The sequence below is a fragment of the Pogonomyrmex barbatus genome, unplaced genomic scaffold (assembly GCF_055798465.1).
Source record: "Pogonomyrmex barbatus isolate J1 unplaced genomic scaffold, ASM5579846v1 scaffold16, whole genome shotgun sequence".
In the NCBI taxonomy this organism is placed as follows: domain Eukaryota; kingdom Metazoa; phylum Arthropoda; class Insecta; order Hymenoptera; family Formicidae; genus Pogonomyrmex; species Pogonomyrmex barbatus.
In genome coordinates, this window is record NW_028297112.1 from 5,698,010 (window position 1) to 5,723,647 (window position 25,638).

The following is a 25,638-nucleotide window of genomic DNA, read 5'->3' on the forward strand; positions in this document are numbered from 1 at the left end:
TGGAAGGAAGTGGCGAGACAGCAAAGCAGCGGCCAAGTTAGACGTGAGTCATCGAGGCGAGACAAGATCTCGGGTAAGGAGGCGGCCTTGATGCCGCGAAACTGTTCGCGATATCGGAACGCCAGCTTCGATCGTCGTCACGTCGCGCGCCAGTGGACTATAGATCGTTCCAAGGAAGATTAAGGTAAATCAAAGCACTATATAGAGTATTCAAGGAATACCAGGAATCTCTCAACAACGTAATATCCTATATTTTGCGAGCGATACGAGGACGTCTTCTTAGTTAAGCCTTTCATTATAAGTGCCATATATATATATATATATATATATATATATATATATATATATATATATATATAGATAGGTAAGATTAGAAATTTTTTTATAATTGATTAAGATTTCTTGTTATTGTTTTGTTTATGCTGTACGCAGTTTTGCATAGAAATAATTAGCATAATTCATCTAAAATTATTAACACATAGAAATATTGATAAGAAAAGAGATAATTCCAGAAACATTCTCATCAGGTGTGAATAATGATATATAAAAATTCATTTACTTCAGAAAGAAAATTAGATATGATATCTCGTTTTTAATATCATAATTCTATATAACTTCGATGCCTGAAGCTTTGACAAGAACGACAATAATTTAATTTCAAAAAATGAAATTTGAAGGCGGCCATAATTGGATTCAAAGAATATTACAATAAAATATGTCTCCGATCGAAATTCAGTGACTTAATCGACCGATCGCGATCGATAAAACTGATCTAATGAATCTATTTTTCAGATTTCTCACAATTTAACGCCGTCATAACGGCGTTTTCATTCCATACGTTATAGCAATGCAAGAATGCGAGAGTGCGGCAGAAGACGATTTTCATGAATGATTCTCATTTGCCAGTAGAAATACGAGCAATGAAAAATATATTATGAAAAAGTTGAGAAGAACTTCGTGCAAAAATTAGATTGTTATATAATATCATTTAAGATTTTAATAACTTTTTTAAAGATATAAACACTTTTGCATTAAAGTAAATATTTGAAACAATAGCAGATATTGGTAAATATATAGAGAAAAGAATTTAAGAAAAAAGTTGTATTTTTAATCTGATTTACTTACAAGTTGTAATGAATTATACATTTGCTTCTAAATTAATTTGTTTATTCATACTTTTATTATACTTTATCCTTTAGATAATGTTTATAAAAAAATTAAAAAATTTTCTCAAAATTGTATGATAACATATCTAGGAAGAGGATAATTTTAAATGTTTCATCATTTTTAATACTGTTTAATGTAATATGTATTGCGAACTTGATCTATCTTTAGGATAAATTTTTCTCTCATGTCACTCAACATAATTAAGATATTATAAGATATTATAAGATATATTTATTAGTAAAAAAAAGTTAAGATTATTTAAATAAATTTATTGTGTTTATTTATAATTTACTAAATTTTATAAATTATAAAATTGTTTTTATTAATTGAATTAACATTGAATATCTAATAATCGTTTCTTGTCGTGCATAAGATATATTATTATCTTATTTGTTGTATACTTATTGTATATATACTGTTTTAAAAGCTATCCTAACTTCTTACTATATCTCACCAGAATAGTTCCCACTCTTACAATTTCAGTACGTTTTAAAAATCACCATAAAAAAGTCACAGCCTTTATGGGATTAATTATATATGTACAATGTTTGGTAACAATTGAATATATAATAATAATAGAATAATTATAATAATAACTCTCTATATATTTCTCTATAATTATATACAGATGCATTATTTATTTTTATGGAGATCACAGAACTGAAGTACTGTATGATAGGAAAAATGCCTTTGTGCTTTTAATTTTAAAAATAATATTAAATAATCCGATTTTATGTTTATTATCTACTTTTAATCTATTCTTCATCATACTGCAATAGTGCTGCAATGTCAACATTATTAAGATGTACATACCTAAGAGCAGTCTTCACTTTATTGCCATGTTACGCAAGATGCAGCATTGACGATGACAGCTGTAAAAGAAAAATTAAATCGAAAATTATCTACGTAAATGTTAAAAATTCATTTTTGAAAATTCTAGAATTAATCCAGAACACTATTATATTAGAGTAAAAGAATAAGAATTACTGAAAAATAAGAATTACAATAAATCTGACCTATAATGCAGTACTCATTCTTTTTATAAGCAACACCAACGGCCTTTCAGAACATCAAAAATGTTTTATAACTACTCAATCTTAAATATTGATACTCTGTATGTCTTGCATCTCTGAAGTTCCTTCCAGTTGATGTAACAATGGTGTCAATAAGAAAGAGTTGGAAAGAGAATGTAAAAAATCACCTAAAATATTTACAAAATGTACAAAATTAAATAAATAATAAAGAAATTCTTCATCTCTCATCTGTTTTATTAATATTGATAAATAAACATACCTCGAAGACAACAGTTCTTCTTACCATCTCTATATTTCTCTACTAAATAAGAAAAAACTGGAACTTTCGAAATATGTGCGAATTATGTGTTTCTTCCATCATATGCGCTACTTATAATTAGAAGTAACTTTCATTGTTGTAATCACAAATCTGAAATTATATCAATCAATAGTAACGATATGAATTTATAGCATTTTGCAGTCTCTATAAAAAAGTCTATACTGACAACTAAGATATTTAATAAATAATTTTTTCGATTTATAAATAAATGCTTTCTTTCCATTTTGGATGGAGAAAAATGGCAATATATGTGCTATCAATAGCATCAATTAGGAAAAGCAGATCTCTCAAAAAATCTTTCAGCAACAATTTAAAAAATTGATATCAAATATATACAAACTATTGTTATAAATAATCATAATAAAATACACAAATAAAAAAATATATTTACTTATTTTTGATTCTTTTAATTCTTTCAGGAGAGAAATGAATCCAATTCCTAATTTCTCATCGTATGATTTAAGACATTTATAATGATGTGAAGATACTTGTTGATTGTTGTTTGTTGACACATCATAAAATTTTAATTAACTCTTCTGTGATATGATTCTGATGCAAGAAAATTGAATAAAGCAAGTACTTAGGAACAACAGTAAAGAAGTTTCTTAAAAATAGTACGATTGTAGACAATTGTATATTAGTAGATTAATCTTATTAATAAATTTATTAAATTAAGAAAAAGATTTGACTAGTAATGTCACTATTAAGTATTATGGTGTGTATTTATTTAAAATGGAATAGTGTAAAACATTAAAAAAAATATTTACCTGCAATTCACAAATTATATCCGTATTTCTCCTTCTAGATAAAGAGCGTTAATTCTGTAATTAACTCTCGATACGTTTCTTTGGATAATCTACAATCTATTAAAATTACTTAACAGAGTACAGTTGTAGCAGTTGCACTTCTTCCATTAATGTATAACCTCACCTATATAGCGAACGAAATTTAATTTCAAATAGTGCAAACGGATCAAATTCATCCCTTAATCTTCTTCTTGTAATTCTCGTGACTCTTTCCCCCCGCTTTCCATTTTTATTTTCATCGAAAAATAATAATACGATTTTGGCCATTATTTATTTGATTTGATGCTTCACGCAGATTCGAAGCATTTATCCCTGCCAAGTGCTCATATAACAGCTTCTTTCTCTCTTCAATTTTACCATTCAACAAGAAATTTCTTATCAAGCAAATTCACGTGAAATAGCTCATATTTTCATCACAATGAAAGTTACGGAATCATGTGGACTGTTCACTTTTCACATTTTCACTACATTTTGGTTACATAATCGATACCCCGATATAGTTATATTTTAGTTACACAATCGATACCCTGCTTAACCTAAGCCCAATAAATACCTAAAGAAATATATAATTTATAGACACATTTGTATATAATAAATTGATATAATAAATCTTTTGTGAAAATTATATTGTATATGAAATATCATATATGTATGTGGATCATTATCGCCTTTTTCCATATATAAAATACTTGCAAGAATATTAACTGTTCTTACAAGTATACAATATGTACATATTATATTATTATCTTACTATTAGCTTTGGAAATTTCATATTAAATTTATTGGAAATTTTATATTAAATATATTTCATTATATTCATTATATTTCATTATATTCATTATATTATAATAAAATTTCCAAAGAAAAATTAGATATTTAATTAGATATTAAAACATATTTACCTATTTATTTGATGACATCATCTATAATAGCTGAATTTTATTCACATAACTTTTACATACAAAAATAATCCTATTCTTATCTTCACATATAAATCCATCATTTGTGCATTTATATCTAAATTACTAAGAATGTAAGAATTATTTATTTGCAATATTGTAGTATTTCATTATTGACCATAATGTATAATCAAATTATCTAGACATTCCAAGTGAAAAAAAGTTAGATAATATCACAACAAATGAGACTTCTGTCATGTGTACATCACGCCACATTTAACAGAGAATATTTCATAAGGATCACCTAATTTAAGAGGTTTCGGTTCATCTCGTACAACATCATAATCATATTTCTCTAAATTGTTCACTATAATATTACTTTTAATAAGTAATGCATACAGAACCATTATTGAAATTATTCCATTTTAGGAACTGATTTGGATGCCATCCAAATGATCTATTTTAAATTATTTATAATTATTTTTAAATTATTTATTTATTAGGGAATATAATTATTGAGAAATTCCACTTATTTTAAAAAAAGTTGCCATGTGTGATTGTACATAAAATATATTTAATGACAATATTTAGTAATTAACATAAATATATGAAATATTATATATTGCTATTATGTGGTATAATAAATAATATACACATGGTAATATAAATAATATATACCCTGTATTATATTTTATATTATTATATTACATAATATGAAAACTATATATTATTTTATTTTATTTTTGTGTTGTATAAGTATATATTGAATATTAAAATTATTATATATTAAATTTATTATTAATATTATCATTATTAAATATCATTAAGTTAATTTATTAAAAAAAATATGTATGTTTGCTTACATGATTCCCTAATATGACATTTTCAATATGATTAATGTCATCATTCCAACAGACAATTTGTACTCTTTTATCATTATCATTGTTTAAAAATTAAAAAAATTTATATTGTTGTTTATTTCCCAACAAAACGAGGGGATTCAATTTCATCTACGTAACCAATAATTTTGCTACAAAAATAATATATTATAATTGAAACAAATTAAAACAAAAATAAAAAGATAATATTAGCTTAATAATAAAATTTAAATATTAAATATATGGTCATCTGCATTAATCATATGTTTATTTTATATATATATATATATATATATATATATATATATATATAGAACGATCAGTTTATGTTAATCGCAAATCAATATACAATGCTTGCCATGGTAACAAATTTGAAGTGTAAATGATATCGTATGTATTGTATGTAAATTGTATGTATACACACGCATATATGCGTGCGTGCGTGCGTGTGTGTGTGTGTGTGTGTGTGTGTGTGTGTGTGTGTGTGTGTGTGTGTGTGTGTGTGTGTGTGTGTATGTATATTATGTATGTATATATTAATTTCTTTTTTATTAAAAACAAATTTTTAAAAAGTTGAAAATGTTATATACTTACACTGTAGAATCATAAATTTGAATAGAATCAAAAACTTCATTTGCACTTATTAATGTTTTTGGATCTAATTCTTTTTCATCAATTATATCTTTTTTTAGATATATAATTTAATTGGATGATAGAATTATTAAATCAGGCAGATTCAATGTCGATGTGTGATGAGATGAAAGACAATGACACCTTATCATTTTCTCTTCCGGAGTGCATGAACATTTGCTTAAGGATTATCTAAAACTAAACGTTAAACATAAAAATGTAATTGACCTAATATTTACTATAAAAAATTTTCTTGATACATAAATGTTAAAATATATATTTAAAATCAGATTTCAAGATAAATGACGTATAAAATTTGATTGGCTTAAGAAATATATATATATATATATATATATATATATATATATGTAAGTGACAAAAATATGTCAACATTTTAAAATGATAATTTATATATATTTTTTATAGTTACATAAATATATTTGTACTTACTCTTTATTCGGTTATCATTCACTATTTGATCCTGCCTATCTAAAATCTATTTCATCTCTTTCCAGGATAATATCCTACAAAGTACACTTATTTGCAGTTTGCAAAATACATTTACTCTAGCAACTTTTTGTATGACAAAGCTGCAACTTAAGTTTTGCATAAATAATAGTTGGAACATTAATTATATTTTTTTCCATATGAATTTTACAGGCATAACCTCAAAATTTAATTAAATACTATTTTCTTATGAAATACAAAATATAGAAGAAAAAATATATTTAAGGATATTTTTAATTATGTTTAGTGTTTTATATAAGGTTTTCTTAAGAAAACAAATATTATCTCGGATCAAAGTCGTACGTGATATCAAAAAGTGCGCAGTTGGGCAGAGTATTGTCCACCGGAAAGAAATCTAAAGCGTGATCTACAATGGGCAGTAGCAGTAGTGGAGGAGTCGTAAGCCGTAAGAAATTGATCAATCACAGTTGATAATTCACCTCACACTCGACTGTGATTGATCAATTTCTTACGGCTTACGATTCATTCATTACTGCTACTGTTCATTGTAGATCACGCTTAATAAAGCAGCAAGTAACTGACATTGACATTATCGACAATTCCGTAAAAAATACCTTAAAAATATCTTTTTAATAATATCTTAAAGAAATTATAATAAAAGCATTTAAAAGACATCTTAAAAAAGAAGATCTTAAAGACATTATTAAAAGTCATCTTAAAAATGTTTGTTTTAAAATATCTTTTGAAAGTCTTTTATAGACTTTTTTTCTTTCTACAATAAGCTATTAATAATAGATCATAAGAAACCAAGGTAAGCGCTTACGTCTCGTTCTCTGCCATCAGCCTAAGAATTGACCAATTACAGATTGAATATAATAAGAATACTCGACTATCAATTCTTATTTTCTAACTTATGGCTTATCGTGGAATGATATTTAGCACACTTATTTACTGGAATATCATCCATTTCATTTTAATTCAAAAATTTTTGGAACTCAAGTTATAAACTTTGCATAGTATTTTATTATTTTATTGTTATTTTATTGTTATTTTTCTTATTTTTAGATGTATATTACAATAAAAAATAATTTTTATCTAAATTCTCTTTTCGATGAAACTAATGTCACAAATATTGCGTTAATGACCAAACACAATTTTCATTGAGTCGGAAAATTCATATTAGGTTTATTTATTTCAGGAGTATTTAAAGAGGGACATGTAAAAAAGAAATATTTGAACAACTAACTATGAAAAATGACATTAAATGAATAAATGCGAAATATGCGTTAGTAATAATGTCTCATGTTATAAATAATTTTATTCTTGAAATAAATAAAAATATATAAATGAATAAATAAAGTTGCATATAAATAATAAACATTTTGATTTAATTATTGCATTATTTAATTAAATTAAATTACATGACCCTATTTTGCATTTTATTTTTATCTTTGTCTTTATATAATTTTGAATTAATCAAATTATTTCCATCCAAATTTTAAACACTTGAAAAAATCGTTTGAAGAAATGATTTTAAGACAAGATATTTCAAATAAAAATTGCTTGTTTTTTAATGTAGATTACAGAAATAATTATCATACGTAGATTCTCATTTGAAATTTTAAAATATTTTCAGTATTCCTTTAGAAGAAATGAGAGAGTAATAGTTTTCTACATAAATTAAAATTAATTAATTAATAGATCTTAAAATTTATAAAATTTGAAATCAAACGATTTTTTAATTGCGCAGTTTTCGAGACGTTAAGACTGTTAAACTTTATGTGGACTTCCTTATTGAATCAAGTTTTGTTCAATATTTGACGAATAATTAAGCGTATAAAATAATTATTTTTTATTGAAACTGGAATTGTGTTCTAGCGCAATAACGGGAACATTTCTCTTTACGGTGCGTTTGTTTCTCAACAAAATATATTTCGTGATTGCGACTGTCACCATAATATGTACATGTGGGTACCCTTATGCGATTACATTTTGCTTATTACGTAACTGTGCGTGAAACGGCATATATAAACGACATTAAGTATACATATATGATGTATTGCTTGTGAGTTCAACTAGTATAGTACTTCATATCGCACGAATAAGTTACGTAGAAGGAATAAGTTACATACTGCCTGTTTCAGAATTTCTTTATCACATATTTGATCTAATAATGGCAAAAGTGATGAGATTCATGTGGCTATTATTTGCGACGGTAAGATCTATAAACTCTCAGTAATTCATTTCTAAAACTTGGCAGCATAATTTATTTTTTTTTTTTTTGTAGAATAATTTTGCTAAAATGTCTAAAATTTAACTATATATAAGTCTGAAAATAATTATGTGAATATTTAAGCATAATAATGATATTACAAAAATTTTTAATAATTAATATTTAAATTGTGAAGTTCTGCTACGGTTTTGAATTGTGCTCTTCCCTGTATTTAATTATAATAAAGTTCCTTTGCTTTCTTAAATCGAAATGTATTATTCTTTCCGCGAAAGTGTTCCGCTGTGCGTATGAAAAATCTGGAGTAAATGCGCGAAAACAGTAAGAAGATGCAACAATAAGATATCTTGATAACTTAAATACGAGTATTTAGTTACATTTAGAAAATTGAGAATAGAGTACTCTAAATTTGTATAAATATTTTCGATTTTCTTAATCTCGAGAATAAGACTCTTATAATGGAACGATCAAACGAGCGAAGCGAAGCGACTTTTTTTCCTCCAGAAAATCTGAAAGATAAAATTATAAGACGTTTTTAAGATATATCTTTTAGATTTGCATATTTGGAAAGTTTTGTTACCATTCGCAAATCGTTTTATTTATATATTTTTTGTCACAATGTTTCTTAATAGGGACGTGCTTGAAATTTATAAGATTATTAATCAAATATGAAAACATTATATTTAATATAAATTAGATAATTTTTTAAAAATGTGCGCGTAATCAAAGTAAATAAAAATTTTTTAAGGTTACAGTAGTGCAAATGAAACCTCTGAATTCACCATTTGATGAATTTACCAACGAAGTCAATCATAGTAATGCGAATTTGCAAAAAAATCTATTTGATTTGAAGAAACAACGACGAAGTTCTGCTTTATCCACTGATGAGGCATCAATAAAAACGAACGCACAAATTGATACTTCAAGCTCGGCAGCTAATATGATCGATACGACCGTACAGTCTGTAAGCGTTTCTTTGTTGATTAAAATTTATAATTAAAGTCAAAAATATAGATTACTGATATCTTTGGTAAAACAATCAATAGTCCTATAGTTCCATTCCGCTAATGAATTATAATCATAAAATATATTATTTATCGCCAATTTATTTCAATAATTCGACAATTCTTTTCTTTTCTCTAGTAAAAATTATTTATTGTTGCTTTGATCATTAACTAACTAATTAAAATCAATTTTCCATTTATTAATTAATAATATGTTTAATAATTAAGATTAAATTATTATTTAATTCATTTTTGTCATTATCTAGTTAAAGTTATAATAAATTAAATTAATAATAAATCTTATATTAATTTTTGTGTTGAAAAATTTTTCTTTTATATTATTTATTATATATGTTACATCTCTTATGTATCTTTCGAATACTCATCTTCTCGAACTGATTAATTTTCAAAGAGAAAAAATACTGTAATACTGATAAAACTCTAAGTGTAATTTTCTTTTGCATTATAAGATATCATAAAATTGTGATTTGATTGAAATGTGATGAATATAAAATACAATTAATCTTTTCAACAAATTTAAGGAGAACTCAACGACAAAACCAGGTCCATTCTCTTGGTTTCTGATGCCACTGGCACAGAAAGTCCAGTTCTCGCCACAATCATTTCTACAAGATCGCCTGCTTCTACTGAGAGAAACACTGAATAATTTAGGCATAACTATATTACAAAACGCAACAGCAAAACAGTTAGTTGGGCCTAGCACCCTGGTGCACTTCTTAGCTCCGACTGATTCTGGTTTCTACACAAATCGGTTGGAACCGGCTGGTTTTCTCGGCGGTAATGGTTGGTTTGCCAACAAAGGCGGTATTCTTGGTGGACCGGGAGCTATAGTCTCTACCGGAAGCCTTCTTACAGATTATCCGACTTCTTACAGAAGAAAGTAGGACGAAATATTGTTTATTCAGATACAATCAATGTAAATAATCAAAGAGCAAAAATTGCGTTTCCATATGTGAAATAATATTTATTGAGCAATTTTTGAAAAAATTTTAGGTTTATCAAGTAAGTTATTTATCATTGATCGTTGCAGATTTATTATCTCTTTTTTAATCATTTGATTAAAATATTAAAGAGTAATCAGTAATATTAAAGAGCAAAGAACACAGTATTTCTTCTGATTCTATGCTGGTTCTATTTCTCTCTACAAGAAATTATTAATAAAATATCTTGACAGAAATTAAATTTGAGAAATGCGAACAGATTAAGTAAATTCCCAGCAAACACTAAGTTATATGTAATATAAATGTTATATAACACACGCGTTATATATAACAGTTACATTGTTGAGCGGGAAATTACAACTAACATTTATATTACATGTAACTTCGTGTTTGCTGGGTCAATAATCCAAATGCAATGTCACATTTTTGTATATATGTATTTATGATATATTATGATGTATTTTTATTATTTTTTTATGTACATCTATATCCATATGATAATAAAATAGATTGAAAAAATTAAAATAAATGTAAAATGTAGTAGTATCAAAATTAAACAATTCATTATAATAGACCGATAATATGTAAATAATCGATAATAACAATAGACAATCTATGCAAAATATCCTGCAAATTTTCACAAAGGTAATTGGGCGCTGTGTGAAAAGAAAGTCGCTACGAGAAATTTCATTTCTACCGAGGAAAAGATTCGATTTCTCGTCTGACGATAATCAATGGTGCTCAACGATCGGTAGTCTTCGTTTACGGTCTACTTCTCTTGACGCTGTCTGTAATCCGACCATGCTGAAATATTGCCTGTTACATGAACGATACCGACATCTCTAGAGACGAAGTTTATTAAAACCGATAACTGATTTGTGTGATTGGTACCGTCGAGAAAACGGTGCAAATCGCATATTTGAAATGTTTGATAATTGGTAACATATGATCGATATAAAATCCAATTTTTTTTTTTTTATGAAATATAAATCCAAGCTATTGATTGAGGCTAGAACTCAATCAATTTAACCGTTAATTGAGAAGAGAAAAATATGAAAGGGTTCATCTCACTTTGCATAAATAGAATTACGGCTGTCTCGACGTAATTCTGCGCGAACTTCGTTGCGCGCAGACTTGACGCAAGCCGCTAATGCGTCTCTTGATTACTAAAAATAGAATTTTTAAAGTTTCTATTATATGTACAGTGACTATACATGAAATTTTATATATGTATTTTATTGTTACTTTAAATTATTTATTCATCACTTTTTAATTTCAATTTCAATTTCGGATTTTATATATGTGTTTAGTGTTGCTTTAAATTTATTATTTCTTCAATTTCTTAATTAAAAAAAATAAGAAAGACTAAATTTAAATTTGACAACCTTCTTAAATTTTTATATTAAAAATCGAGGATAAATTGAAAATAAGAGTAGAATGTTCTTTCAATCAAATTCAAACTTAATCTATTTTATTCGGTCAATAGCTATTCGTCATTCTCGACTAAAATTAAATCTGTTTACTGTCTAGTTCAATACAAAAGAGGAATAGCACTTGATAAATTGGCAATAATACGCTGCACCCATATGAGCTTATGTACAAGCATCTAGTATACCTGTATAAGCAGCTGTGATCGATGAGATTGTAGCGACGCAGTTTGTAACACCGTATATCATTTATAGATTAATTCTGTATGTCAACAGTCTGCTGTGTCACGTTTCTATTGACTCGTTAATATATGAGTGTAAATTATATGAACTTTTTATATTCAAATATTCAAAAGTATTTCGAGCAATATAGTACATCAAACTGAATTAAATCATCAATTAAGCTGATATAATTGAAAATTAATTATTTTGAAAAAAGTTTGCAACTTCATAATATTACTAATATCTGTATAAATCTTAATTATCTTCTATCCTGATCGTTCGATCGTTGTTTATGTTTATAATACTTCACAATTTATTAGGTCATTGCGTAATTATATACGTCGTAACTATATACTGGATGTTGAAATACTTGGAAAATAATTTACATAATTCAAAGATCTTCGTAAGACTTGCAGTTAAAAAAGCAAGCAAGATAATTATGAGTTTTAACATAATTCTTACTAAGACTAACATTTGTTTGAAACAAGTTTTTATTGTCTGAATAGTCATCTGCATTTCATTATCAATAATAAAATGATTTGCCTAGATTGCCGATTAGCATTAATAATAACATATAAGCAGGACGGGATATCATAGTCTATTTTTATTTCAAGATCATTTTAAATAATGTCTTAAATACTAATACTATTCTATGACTAGTTTGAGATCTTGTAGTAGAGATCTTGAAGTATGTATTTAAGATAATAAATATAAGAATATAAAAACTGAACACCGATCATTGCCTTAAAAAATAATATATGTATTTTCATAATCTATAACAATTTATTAAAAATATCAATAAGAAGCAATTAAAAAAAAATTAATAAATTAATAAATTAATTCCTATATATAAAAGCATAATTCTTAATTCTGGACCCGATGAGAGATTTAATCTATTAAAATCAATTGTTTTCTTTGTTAGAAGCTTTTCTAATAGCTAAAAATTACATAATTATCAATAAATAAAATTGTCATTATTGAATATATTGTTACAATAATTACTATTATCACAATTGCAAAATGAGAGCATGTGCAGCTGCATTGACCGATATTGTGCGCAAATGAAGCTTTCTAAATTGAGTTCGATTAAAACACGACGGATCGTTAGTGCGGGTAGCGGAACTTTTTAATTAGATATCAGAAAGAGAATGTCACGGCAAAAAAATCACGGGGCATGATTGGATAGATATATTACTACTTCCGCCGATATCGTAAGCTTTTAACCGCCTGAAATGACGATCGATAGATTATATCCGAGAAAGAGAAATGACGTAGATTATAAATAGACTATGGTTGACTATGTCCGGTCAATCGTGACGAGGTTTCAACTTTGAGAATGGAATTGACAAGACAATCATTGAAAGTATTATCGATACATTAATAACAGCCGTGAAGAATTTATTTGCAAGATGTTAGGCAAAGTCTTTTTATTCGTGTATTTGAGTGGTTTATATAGCAACTGTCTACTCACGAAAGCAACGATGATAAACTCACGGCCAGAATTAGATAGGTCAACGAACGCTCGCGAATCGATGTATATGATGACGTAAGTACGCTTATCTGTAACCTTGAACATAAACTTGAAAATTTGTTCGCAAACACGGGAAATTTTTTTATGTTACATGTAAGTAATTGATGTATGAGGAAATTTTAATTATATATTTTCACAAAGATAATATTCCAAAATTTATAATAGAATCATATCGATCTTAATCTTGAAAATGGAATAATTCAAATTGCATAAAGTTTGAATTAAAAAAGTCGTAATCAAAAAGGTTTAAACGGTTTATCAAAATACAATTTGATTATTGTATATTGTATAAAATAATTAATTCTGTTATTAAAGAAACGAAAAAAATATTTATTTGTTCATAAATAAATTAAAAACAAACAAAATTTTATTAATTAATAAAAGAAATTTTAACGTTTTGTGATAAAGATGAAAACTTTTGAAAGACACAAAAATTTAAATGTTTATTGATCAGGCTGCATCTTATTTAAATCGAATCAATCTAGTAATTTTTTTATTTTTTAGGATTATTTATATATATTCATAAATTCAAAAATGTTTTAAAATTTTTTATTTAAAAATATTGGCATATTGTATCTCTTAGCTTTGAATTAAATTAGAGAAATTAGAGAATAAATCCTCTTATATCCTTATAGATAGAATCTATCTTATAAATAAATGTATCTAAATGTTTTAAATTGAGCATATTAGTTACATGAAATGATTAGTTCAATTGGCTAGTTCATTTAAAGCTTAAAACTGTCCACTATAAAGATATTGTAAGGCACACACACACATACACACACACACACACACACACACACACACACACACACACACACACATTCTTTTTTCAGTTGACTTCTAAAATGATTATTTTAATGAAGTCACTATTAAATAAATCAAGTACGTGTGCGTAAAACGTTGTAATTATTTTTATCAAAATATACTTTTGTTGGATATAAATGTGAATGATTCTACCTTAATCAATCTTATATATAACTTTTTATAATCTCCGAGGTATGTTATATGACCCTAGACTCTTATAACATGATCATGAATTTAAGACAAAATCATTGTACCGTAAAATAATTGTACTTTAACAAAAAACTCTTTAATTATCCGGGTGACAGGATCGGCTGTCAATAACACGTTAATAATGTTAAGTCAACATTGCTCTTTTTAAACAATTATTTTTGTCATGAGGAACAGACCTTTAATTGATCTTTGGATGATACGGTCAACTATCAATTACATGATCAACGACTAGGCTTGCGTTCACCCTCAACGTTCACGCACCCTCGAGCACCTACGTCGGATCGCGAGTGGGTGTTACGAGTGGGGTTGATTAGAAAGGGGGGGAGCTAGTAGATTCTGGTGGGGATGGAATAAAATCTCCCACAGTGTACGGGGAAGTAGTCCAGTCAAACCAGTCGACCAAGCAACGCGGGTGGAGCGTCGCGCGATGGTTGATCGTCATCTTGATTTCCATCTTGATCTTGCCTTCGAATTCGTAGAAAATATCGCAAAGAGTACTTAAAGAAGGCAAAGGAAGTTGATAATCATGCGTACATAGAAGAGAAATTTTCTGGTTAAATACGATGTTACGAAAACTCCCGCTCCGACGACGATCAGTACGCAACTCAATTGGTTTGCATCATTGTAGACGCGCCACGTTTTCAATTGTAAGAAAAAAGGAAGAATCAACCACTCTCGTTGACTATTTCCAACTTATCTTCGGCGAAGAACATCCTTCCGCTACTGAAAAGGATCTCACAGCGCAATTAGACAGGAAAAACACAAAAGAGGGAAGAGGCTTTTATGGAAAATTGCTATTTACGTCTGATATAACGAGTAAGTAACAGATCATAATTTGAAGAAGTTTCCGCCCGCGTGTGTGTTGCATCGCTCTTGATTACGCTCTAGCATGAATAGAAGGAGGATCGACGTCCACGTGTGCATGAGACATTAATTGCGAGAGTCGCATTTGTTTACAAGTCTGTTACACCAATAGCTCTATAGTCTTGTTCAGCGACTAATTCTGATTATACTATCTAGTTCCCTAACGATATATTAAGTTAAATTACATGAACGTATGTAAAATCAACTTCATGCTGTTGTAAATAAAAATTGGAAACATATAGATTTAAAATTCCTAATTTTTTAATCACATTTTAATAAATTTCCATATACAGATATCAGATTGTGCTTTAAATATCCATTTCAATAAACTTAGATTTTTTATTTCTTTCTATCGCTACCATTTATGATCATTTTAATTTTTATATAGTATCCGTGTAAACATAATAATTCCAAATAAGATTTTTCTTTACGATATACTTGCTTAACATTTTTCTAAAATTAAGAAAATATAACGCGCGAGTAAAATGTTTCAAAATTAATATTAATATTCAGCTTCATATAGTTTTCCTTTTTTTCATAAATTAATACTATACTAAATAGGATGTATTATATAAAGTGTTATAAGAATTTTCTTCGAAATCATTAAAAATAACGAAAAAATTTTTTTTGCAATTTTTCTGATTTGTATAAAACTTTTAAATAATAAAGTAATGGTATTACTGCTGGGTTTTCTAAAAAGGACAAGAGAAACGAAACTCTACTTTTTTAATAAAATAAATACTATAAATACTATATAATATGATAAAATAATGAAATAAATTATATATAAATTTTTGCATCTTTTGTTGAGTTCACATTAAATGTGAACATTGATTAAAAATATTTTTCTGTTTTTTGCATAAAGATTTAAATTATTTTTTAATGACTTAAATAAACTTTTAATAATTTAAAAACTATGGATGGATCAACACAAAATCAATTTATTCATTTTCTAAGAAATGTCATAATAAATGTTATAATAAATATTGAACATGTTGTCATGTTCATTTTCAAATATTTATTAATTTTGTTTTCTTATATTTTGTTAAAAATTAATTTGTGTATTGTTGTATTTTGTTTTATTAATACTTCTTTCTTTCATATAAATAAAAATAATATTAATCTTTCTATGTTAAAGATATTAAGATGTTTGTAAATTTATATGCATATAAATGAGGGCAAATGTATCCAACGGATCATTTAAAGTTCATTTATAAATTATTCCACAAAAAGATTGTTTATTCTGAATTTTATACTCGGTCTCCTTTTTATTTTTTACACGTAACAAGACACAATTATAATAGCAAAATTAATAAAAAGTAAATAAAATAAAAGGTGAAATTAAAGTTTCATAGAAACAGAAAGCTGTTTGAAGTGACTTTTAGAATAAGGCAGAGGTTTCATACTTTTTATTTTCTGCTATCACTGCATAATGCAATATGCAAAAATAATTGTTTTAGAAGTTGTATAATGTATGATATATTCATCACTTATTAAAAGAAAGGAATAAACACAAAATAAATCATTAAAAATTTAAATCATAAAATATGTTATATTATTTACATATTTCTTTACTTTATTTCTATTATATACATATTAATTTTATAATATTTATTATTTTATTATTTTATACAATTACTTATTTACATTGTATAACAATAATTAAAACATAATGAATTGATTCTGTCTCGGTTATTATATGAAGTTGATACGTTAGTTGAAAATGTGCGTCTTATTAGAACATACATTACTATTTTTTTTCGAGAACAGAGCCTTTTATTAAAAAGAATTCTATTTTCTTAACTTGTATTTATATCAAAATATGCTAAATTATATAGAAAATTTTGCATTTACTTCTTATTGTGAGGCTTCATTAATAGATTACTATATCTTTGTTAATTAACTTTTTAATTAATTAATCTAACGAAAATGATGAGAACTATAATAATTCATAATGAGCTTATATATAGACTACTTCTTTCATAAATATGTTTTAATGAGTATATGATCAATTGATTGCAGTATAATATCTAATTACTTTAATCATTAAATTTCAAGTTAAATTTCTATTAAAATTAAATTTAATGGTAATCAATTTTAGTTAAATTTAATTTACCATATATTACATATTTCTTTAAATTTTATAAAAATTAAAAAAATTTTTAATATTAAGTGCATAATTAATGCTAAAATATTGAAACAATTTCTATTTTGTTTAAATCAATTTTAATAATAATTAATAATTAATAGAAGATTATGCCATCTTTTCTTTGTAAAGAAGCTTTTCTTTGCAAAGAATATTTAAATTAAAATGTAAAACATTAAAAATATAATATATTAATACATATTAAGAATAAATATCACTTTATGTGATATTTCATAAATGTAAAATCTGTTATTAAATTATTATCCGAAAATTATCCGTATTTTGCGAAAATATATGGAATATTAAAGAATCAATATATTTTTAAAAGGCACATAGTACAAATATGCTTATAATTAAAGAAATGCGATAAATAGTCATTAAATTTTTGCTAAAAAAAGATCATCAAAGTTCACCAATGAAATACTTATCTTTTCACATTCTACTCGCCATTGTTCCTAATCATCCAATTTTTCGGATATATATTCTTCGTTAAAACAGATTTAGAATTGAATTAAAATGATTTTGATGCTTCATTCCTTTTACACTTTTACATAAAGAGATTTTCTAATTCAAACGATGCATTTCTGAATGTGTACAAAAATCTAGTTAGCTTTTATTCACCAAATGGATTCATCTTGGTTTGACATTTACCTCGGCAACAGGCAACATGACGTAATTCATTCATAATTGAAGAATAGTATTCGATCGGTATTGCCTGAGACAGTATTCGATTTTGACGTCACATCCTAGCATCGCAATGCTTTTGCATCAATAACATTCATCCATTAATAATAAAAAAGATGGATCTATTGCAAACCAGTGCAGGCAACTTCTTAATGATTTCTTAAATTTGTAATGATAAATTTGTAATTTTCTTTAATTTGTATTTGACAAATGCGATAATACGTTCATTCTTTAATTAAAAACGAAGAAACTTATATTTTTGTTATTTCTTTTAAACAATCACATTTATTTTTTTGTAACACATTTATTTAAGAGAGAAAGAGAGAGAGAGAGAGAGAAAGAGAGAGAGAGAGCCGTTCCATTGACATAATTACTTCGCTTAAGCACGTAATTATACTTCCATCATCGCCTTGCAGGAATTTCATTCTTCTCTATATATCTATACTCGGAGATATAATCTGCTTGATAAACATTGTAGGCTCGATTACGCAACATTATTATGAAGTAGCGACGAATTACGAATCAGAGAAACTGACGTAATTCCACTCGGTTTCGGATTACTCGATCTTCGTCCAGATCTGAAGATATGTGTATCCTGAATCAGTCAATTACATCTCATTGACTTTGTTACCACAATATCATTTGCATAGGCACCACATATCTCTAGTTCAACTCTTCGTTATTATCCAAGGAAGATTATATATATTATGGATGCTCGCATAACCGTTTATATGTAGAAAGTTTGAAACATAAGTTTTGAGCCAAGCTTCGCAGCACGCAATCAAAATTGAAGATGATTATACGTCTCAAGCTTCTCCTTGAAAATGTAATTGGATTATCTATTTATGAGATTTATATTCGTGGATTAAAAGCGAAAACATTCTATTAAAAGCAATATTAGCAATTTGAGAATAAAAAAGACACTTTATAACTAATCACAGTATATTTTGAGGATAAATTTAAATCTTATATCTTAAAAATGTTATAATTTTTATTTTACAGTTTACAGTTTTTTAATTTAAAACATCGAATTCTTAATAATGATTAAACATTAAATTAAACTGATAACGTATTATGATTCCTCTCTGAAATTTATTTTATAAGATATAAAATGTTAAGTGGATGTCTAATAAAAATTCGATTTAAACTTTTAGAGACGGTCAATTTAAAATTCAAGAAAGAAAAAATTATATTACGGCTATTTTATTTTTTAAAACATTACTGATATATGCTAATGACGTATAATACTAATAATGTCATACAGTTACGTAACGGTACACGTATTGGTACCATTATGAAAAATAGTTTAAATCCAACAACTGGCGATATTGAGGAAGTGAATTTTCGATCTGAAAACGTGTTTCTGCTTTTCAACCAAATAAAATCCTCAAGAAAATCGATAAGCGCGTCAAGGACACTTTCGCGTACTTTTGTGCCATCTTCCTTAGCGTGTGTCTCATCACATCGTGCTGAAGTCCGCAACAGAATTGCACGTGTAACTCCATAATGAACTATAATAAGAATTGACCATGCACGAAGCTGTAGTTGATTAAATCTCATTATAGACTACTGTCTACAAAATGACAATCGATAAAATGCAAAAGATGATATGAATGATTAATAATTATTTAACCAGTCATTCAATATTTATATACCGTTAAAAAAAGATGATTTCTTAATTGACTAATCTTCTTATTAATATAATCAATTTATCTTCAACTATATGTAATATCAAACTATATGCTTGAAATAGCTAGTAGGTGTAAAGCAAAATAACACGAGGATAGAGCGTGATTGAAGTTCGCAAGGGCAATAATTAGACATTGACGACATTGTAGAGACATTGTAAATATTAAGATTTTTTACGATTATGTAATGAAAGGCATACGCGGAAGAGGAAACCGTGTGTATACGAGCCGACTCGTTGTCGCGGTTACGTAGAGTCGTCCTAAATCGATAGAGCCAGAAGCGAGAGCATTGCCGGCTGGGACACACGACGATTGTATGTTACGTATATGTAAACTTAAACTTCCACGTGTCCACGTTTTCTTCACGTATCTACGTATCTTTTATCCGAATTTTTTCTACACACTACATTTTACATTCATATCTTACATTTTATTTAAACGCAAACTCCTACGCGCTTTTTACGCGTTAATTTTAATTGGATGAACTTATTATTGATTTGTTTCCATTAAAAATAATTAAAATTTAACACACACACACACACACACACACACACACACACACACACACACACACACACACACACGCACACGCACACACACACCACACACACACGCACATGCATATATATATATATATACATTACATTATAATTTTTAAATAAGTACAACTTTGTTATCAGCAATGCTTAATAGCAATTAATCATAATTGTAGAAGAATAAATTTATTAAGAATTTTCATAAATATGATGAATCAATCCATTAATTAAAATAACATATTAAAATAACACATTTTGAAAATATGTTCTATACCCGCCCGTTTCAAACTTATTTACTAAATCTGAATAATAAATATTCAAATAGCTGACAGAATATTTTCAGAGTCAGAATAAAAATACATAATAATTATATTCATAAAAAAAAATATTCAAAGTTAATTAATTTCTAACAATCGTCGTTATTGCATGATTAAGCATATAGCATATATTATTGTAGTTTCATTCGGATTTCTGGACGGTGCAAGTACATATTTACAGAAACTGTTTATGTCAAAGACGGACACATAATGACTATGCAAGACCAATGCAGACCGCAAGCGAATGTACCTTACAATGTAGTTAAGAGAATGTATCTATTCTAGAAATAAGCGTACATCTATCTCTTTAAACTCAGCTCTTTCTCTAATTTGGATATATAAAAGCATGTCGAACTACAGTTTCATACGTCGTCGTGACGTAAAAGCGAGTCCCTCATTTAAATACACGTTACCAACTTTGGACATCTATATCTATTTCTAACGACAGATATCATTGTTCCATATATCATCGCGATGCAATGCGACAATCATAACTAAGCGAATGTACATGCAGATATTGTAGTACGAATCATATAATGATCGATAAAGAATTTATCTCTGTGTGCATTCCTCAGTATGCGATATTTCAATATAAATTCAATATAAATTCGGCAATTAAATGGGTATCTATTTTCTTAATATTAATAAGCTATAAAGCTATTTTTCTGTTCTATTTTAGTTTCTATTTCATTACTGTTATTTTTTCTTCATTATTGTGTTTTTCGTTTTTACGTATATTCTTGATGACATAACTAACGTGAAAAGAAAATGTTTCCGTATACGTTCAATTTTGTGTAAGTGATCAATCATTTCGTAATATTTTATTAACGTATACTTTAAGCGGAGGTTGAATGGCAAACTGGTTAAATAAATGCTTATATTCGCAAAGCAGTTGTAGTTAATGGCATAATTTGCTGAATGATGAATATAAAAACAGAATTTCACTGCGTCATGCCGAACACTGCATTAATTATTTGCAAAAAACACATTAATGTTGGTAATTAAAAGAATATCGAGAAGCGTAAAGCAGTGGTTCTTGATCGGTTTGATTCTTTAAATATAAGCCAAAAAGATTGATAGAAATAATGATGAAATAAAAATCTTTTTTTTGGTAAAAATATTATATTTTTGCAAAATTTAAATGTTTTTTTTTTTAATATTTTAAAAGTGCATATATTGAACAAAAGAGAATTAATCATTAATCTTCCACCATAAATTTTATTTTATTGATATTAATCTTCTTTTATAGGCAACACTTTAAATTTGTGGGACTTATTAATAGCACCATTTATTCTTAGCTCAACTTTGCAACCTGACAGATTATTAAAAAGTAAAAAAACAGTTCTTAGAAATGGAACATTTCTTATAAATTATGAAATCTTAAAAAAAACTGCTCATGTAACTAGATAATTACCACTGGCATTATATACTTGCGATATCTTGCTGACTTTAATAATGCTTTTTTGAGCTCGACATTTATAATGTATTGTCTTTATATTTTATATTTTTTGCAATAATAGCAACAAGCAAAACAAAAGTACACTCTTCCGCTTCTGCGAATTAGAGCAGCTATTTTTCGATTACAGTTCAAGGAGCAGAATGTAATATTTTCTAGAGAAGGATAATCTGTCTAACGACGATACAGCGTAGGAAGAAGAATTTCTCGTAAAATTTTAACATTAAATGAACTATATCACTTTTAATAGTTCCTTAGTGACAACTTCTGTGAAAAATATAAACTTTTTCGCAATACTTCAGATGTTCTTTTTAAGTGTCTGATTTTTATGCATGTTATAATTTTTATATTTTTATAGTATCTTGTTTTGTTAATAATATTTATAACATTGAATTGAACATCAATTATGCATGTTTAATTTTTTTGTGATAGACAAAAACAGAGATTGCCTATTATTCTAAAATTGTAGAAATGTGATTAATATTTATAACATTTATTTATATTTCTTATTTGGAAATATAAGTAAATGTTTGAAAAAAGGAAAATTAAAAATTTATGATATCCATTTTTTTATATGGACAAATAATTTTATATACCTAAGCTCAGGAAACCAATATTGTTCTTAAGAGCTTAAAAATAAATGCATGAATTATGTTCATTATGTTTATGCTATTTCGCTCTACCTCCAAGCCACAGAATGACGCGGGTTGTAGTAGCTCAATGCTTTGCCTAACGTATACTTTAATATACTAGGTAAATATATCAAGCACAAAATTAAACGTCCACAGAATTACAGTTAGCCTTTAAATCTACGGCTAACCTCTCAGTTTAGTTTTACTTAGTTTCTCTCAACATTCTACTAATTTGCATTTGTTATATCTTTTGCAAATAATCAAGTTTAATATGGATTTTATTAACATACAGCTATGATGTTCACTGTATTAATTATTTTAAATATATTTATTTTATTACAAGTATATTGTGTGTGTGTGTGTGTGTGTAACTGTGCTTCATTTTCATTATGCACATTTAAATGTTATATCTTGAGCATATCACACTTTTCAATAATTGTAAACATCGTTATTTTCGTACTCTGCAATACGACACAGTATACAATTACGCATCCAACCAATGCAGGAGAGCACGTCAGAATTGCCGGAATACAATTGCGTCGTATTATGCTTCTCGATACGTTCGAGAGGATCATGTAACACGTAGAGATATTAACCCTCAGGTGCACGACATGTTACGTAATGCGTGTAGGTGAAACGACCGATTCAATCCGACAAGATTATAGATGTGCATGCTGTAGTATTTGCAAGTTGGCCTAAATTCCTTAATTAGACCATTAACATGATATTTCGGAATAAAAATCAAGAAATTAATTCGTCAATTAAAAAAAAAATGAAAATAATCAGAATTGAAACATTTGCAGTCTACCTCCATAAGTACTTTATTTTTTAAATATGTACACGATAAATATTAAAAGAAGAATAATTAAAAGAAGATGAGACGAAACTACATATTTAATCCATTCTTAAAAAAAAAAATATTTGAAATCGAAATCGAATTCATTATTGTTTTTTTACTGCAATAATCTAATTGATCATCTCAATCTCGATGCGTTAGCGCATAACTCCATATCGTGAACGGATCATTACATATTTTGATAATTCAATTTTAAGATTAAATATTATAGAGTTATGATTAAATCTATTATTCTAATTGAAAATATAATTTTCAAGAAAAAATGGCGCGAATAAAACGCGCGCTTTATAGTGTTTTAGTTTTAATAAAGTAGTAAAAGAAACCTTGTTCTCATCAAAAATTCGCGAAGTTTGCAATGTTCTCCGATCGTTGCATTATGCAAACAAGAGAAAATAGTTGACTTCTAATATTAAAATAACTTCCGTCGGAATAGCTATGATACATTAAACGCAACGTTATCTTGGTAGCGCATTAGTCTATTTCCTTCCAAATACCTGCGACATCACTCATAATTAATTCCTTATTTTTCTTTAAATTAGCAATCATGTCTTTTCAACCTTAAGCTAAAGGCATAGATGTGCAAAATTTGGAAAATTACATAATGCGAAATTATTGCAAATTATAGGTTATTATTTGACACTATCAATTCTTACTATAAATTATATTTCAAAATTAATATAGACTTATTACAATACTTTACAGATTTATAAATATTCCACATAATGCGATTTGTTGTATTATAAATTACATTATATTAAATAAATTACAAACATTATTACAAAATTAGCATTCCGTTTGATACATATTCTTCATAATCTATTTTACATAATATTTGGACATATCACAGTCGATTTTTCACGTTTCAATTTCTATAATTCTTTGGTCATTGAAACTTTAATGTAAACAGCATCTATTTCTGTTTTACAGAGATAAACGAAGCGTCCTCTTCGAGAAATTATCAGAGATAAGGTCGTTTCCAGACATATATATCCAGCACGAAGAATTTAAAGGACCAATTTCGCCGAGCATCGAACGTCATTTCATCGCACGTGATAAATTGAAAAATTGAAGTAGAAGTCCAATCGACGGGTTGGGATCGCGTTGCGAAGAATATTGTTCAATTTACGATTTTGGAAAAGGAACATTAATTATAATCCGTTATAATTAAAATTATGCATGTGTGATGAGTGCACGTGACAAATTAACAAGTGTTTGCGAATAAAAGTGACGAACGAAATAATTGAGTCACTAGATCGAGACTAAATATAAAAAAAAAAAAGAATGAAACTTAGACAATCAATGTTGACCAATCCTGTTAATCAGTGCTTAATGAGTGTCGCATGAACATGCGGAAAAGACGACAGCAGTCGAGATGAAGCTGGGAGATAATGTAACTATGGAAGGTAAGAAGATCATAATCAGAATGATTAAAGTATTAATCGATACTTCACAACTTGGCGCTTTGCAATTGTTTTTCATTTGTTGTTTCAATGGCATTATTTTTTTGTGACATTATTTGCCACAGTCACTCGTTATCCGTTCAGATTGTTCTTTCTATCCAACCTTTATCGATCCTCCCGTAGCTTGATTTCATATCAAATGCCGAATGAAAAAGTGGATCTACATCGGTTAATATCATCTTGTTTTCCATCATATATATTTGTCATATCTTCACATTTTCATGTAAAGTTTATTATTTCTCGTGTTTGAAATTTTTCACATCACGAGATTCTCCGCATAAAATCAAAATTTCTCGTATATAATTACATTTTCTCTCGAATATCTTGTTAAAAATATCAATATATTTATCTTGGACTATTTCAAAATAATTAGGTAATAACATTTGAATAAACGTTAGTCATCTA

The 25,638-nt window shown here is 27.1% G+C and overlaps 2 protein-coding genes and 1 long non-coding RNA gene across 11 annotated transcripts in view; 2 read left to right on the forward strand and 1 right to left on the reverse strand.

Moving 5' to 3' along the window:
- Positions 1-1,751: 1,751 nt before the first annotated feature.
- LOC148937146 (uncharacterized) lies at positions 1,752-6,732 on the reverse strand. 7 transcript variants are annotated; one of them, XR_016138682.1, is made up of 11 exons: positions 6,544-6,732; positions 6,184-6,257; positions 5,698-5,931; positions 5,089-5,255; positions 4,229-4,682; positions 3,451-3,879; positions 3,288-3,383; positions 2,912-3,069; positions 2,461-2,610; positions 2,184-2,368; positions 1,752-2,039 (listed from the first exon to the last, which is right to left on the reverse strand). It is a non-coding gene; the product is annotated as an uncharacterized LOC148937146 (long non-coding RNA). The 7 variants fall into 7 exon arrangements; XR_016138679.1 differs by lacking the exon at positions 2,912-3,069 and having other exon boundaries at positions 4,229-4,424; positions 4,530-4,682; positions 6,544-6,730; XR_016138683.1 differs by lacking the exon at positions 2,912-3,069 and having other exon boundaries at positions 5,698-5,925; positions 6,544-6,731.
- Positions 6,733-7,261: 529 nt separating this feature from the next.
- On the forward strand, positions 7,262-10,933 carry LOC105430883 (uncharacterized). Of its 2 annotated transcripts, none has more exons than XM_011644649.2 (3): positions 7,262-8,416; positions 9,180-9,395; positions 9,978-10,933. In XM_011644649.2, exons 1-3 carry the CDS (start codon positions 8,375-8,377, stop codon positions 10,338-10,340), a joined length of 621 nt encoding a protein of 206 aa, XP_011642951.2. In that variant the 5' UTR covers positions 7,262-8,374; the 3' UTR covers positions 10,341-10,933. The 2 variants fall into 2 exon arrangements, with proteins under 2 accessions (XP_011642951.2, XP_011642952.2); XM_011644650.2 differs by having other exon boundaries at positions 8,345-8,416; positions 9,187-9,395.
- Positions 10,934-14,958: 4,025 nt separating this feature from the next.
- Positions 14,959-25,638, forward strand: part of LOC105430886 (calcium/calmodulin-dependent protein kinase kinase 1) — a 55,539-nt gene continuing 44,859 nt past the window's right edge. Inside the window, exons 1-2 of one of the 2 annotated variants that reach the window (XM_089074072.1) lie at positions 14,959-15,410; positions 24,701-25,176. In XM_089074072.1, coding sequence (XP_088930198.1) covers positions 25,146-25,176 — 31 coding nt within the window. In that variant the 5' untranslated portion in view covers positions 14,959-15,410; positions 24,701-25,145. The remainder of the gene's footprint in view (positions 15,411-24,700; positions 25,177-25,638) is intronic. The other variant, XM_011644652.3, reaches the window with a different exon arrangement.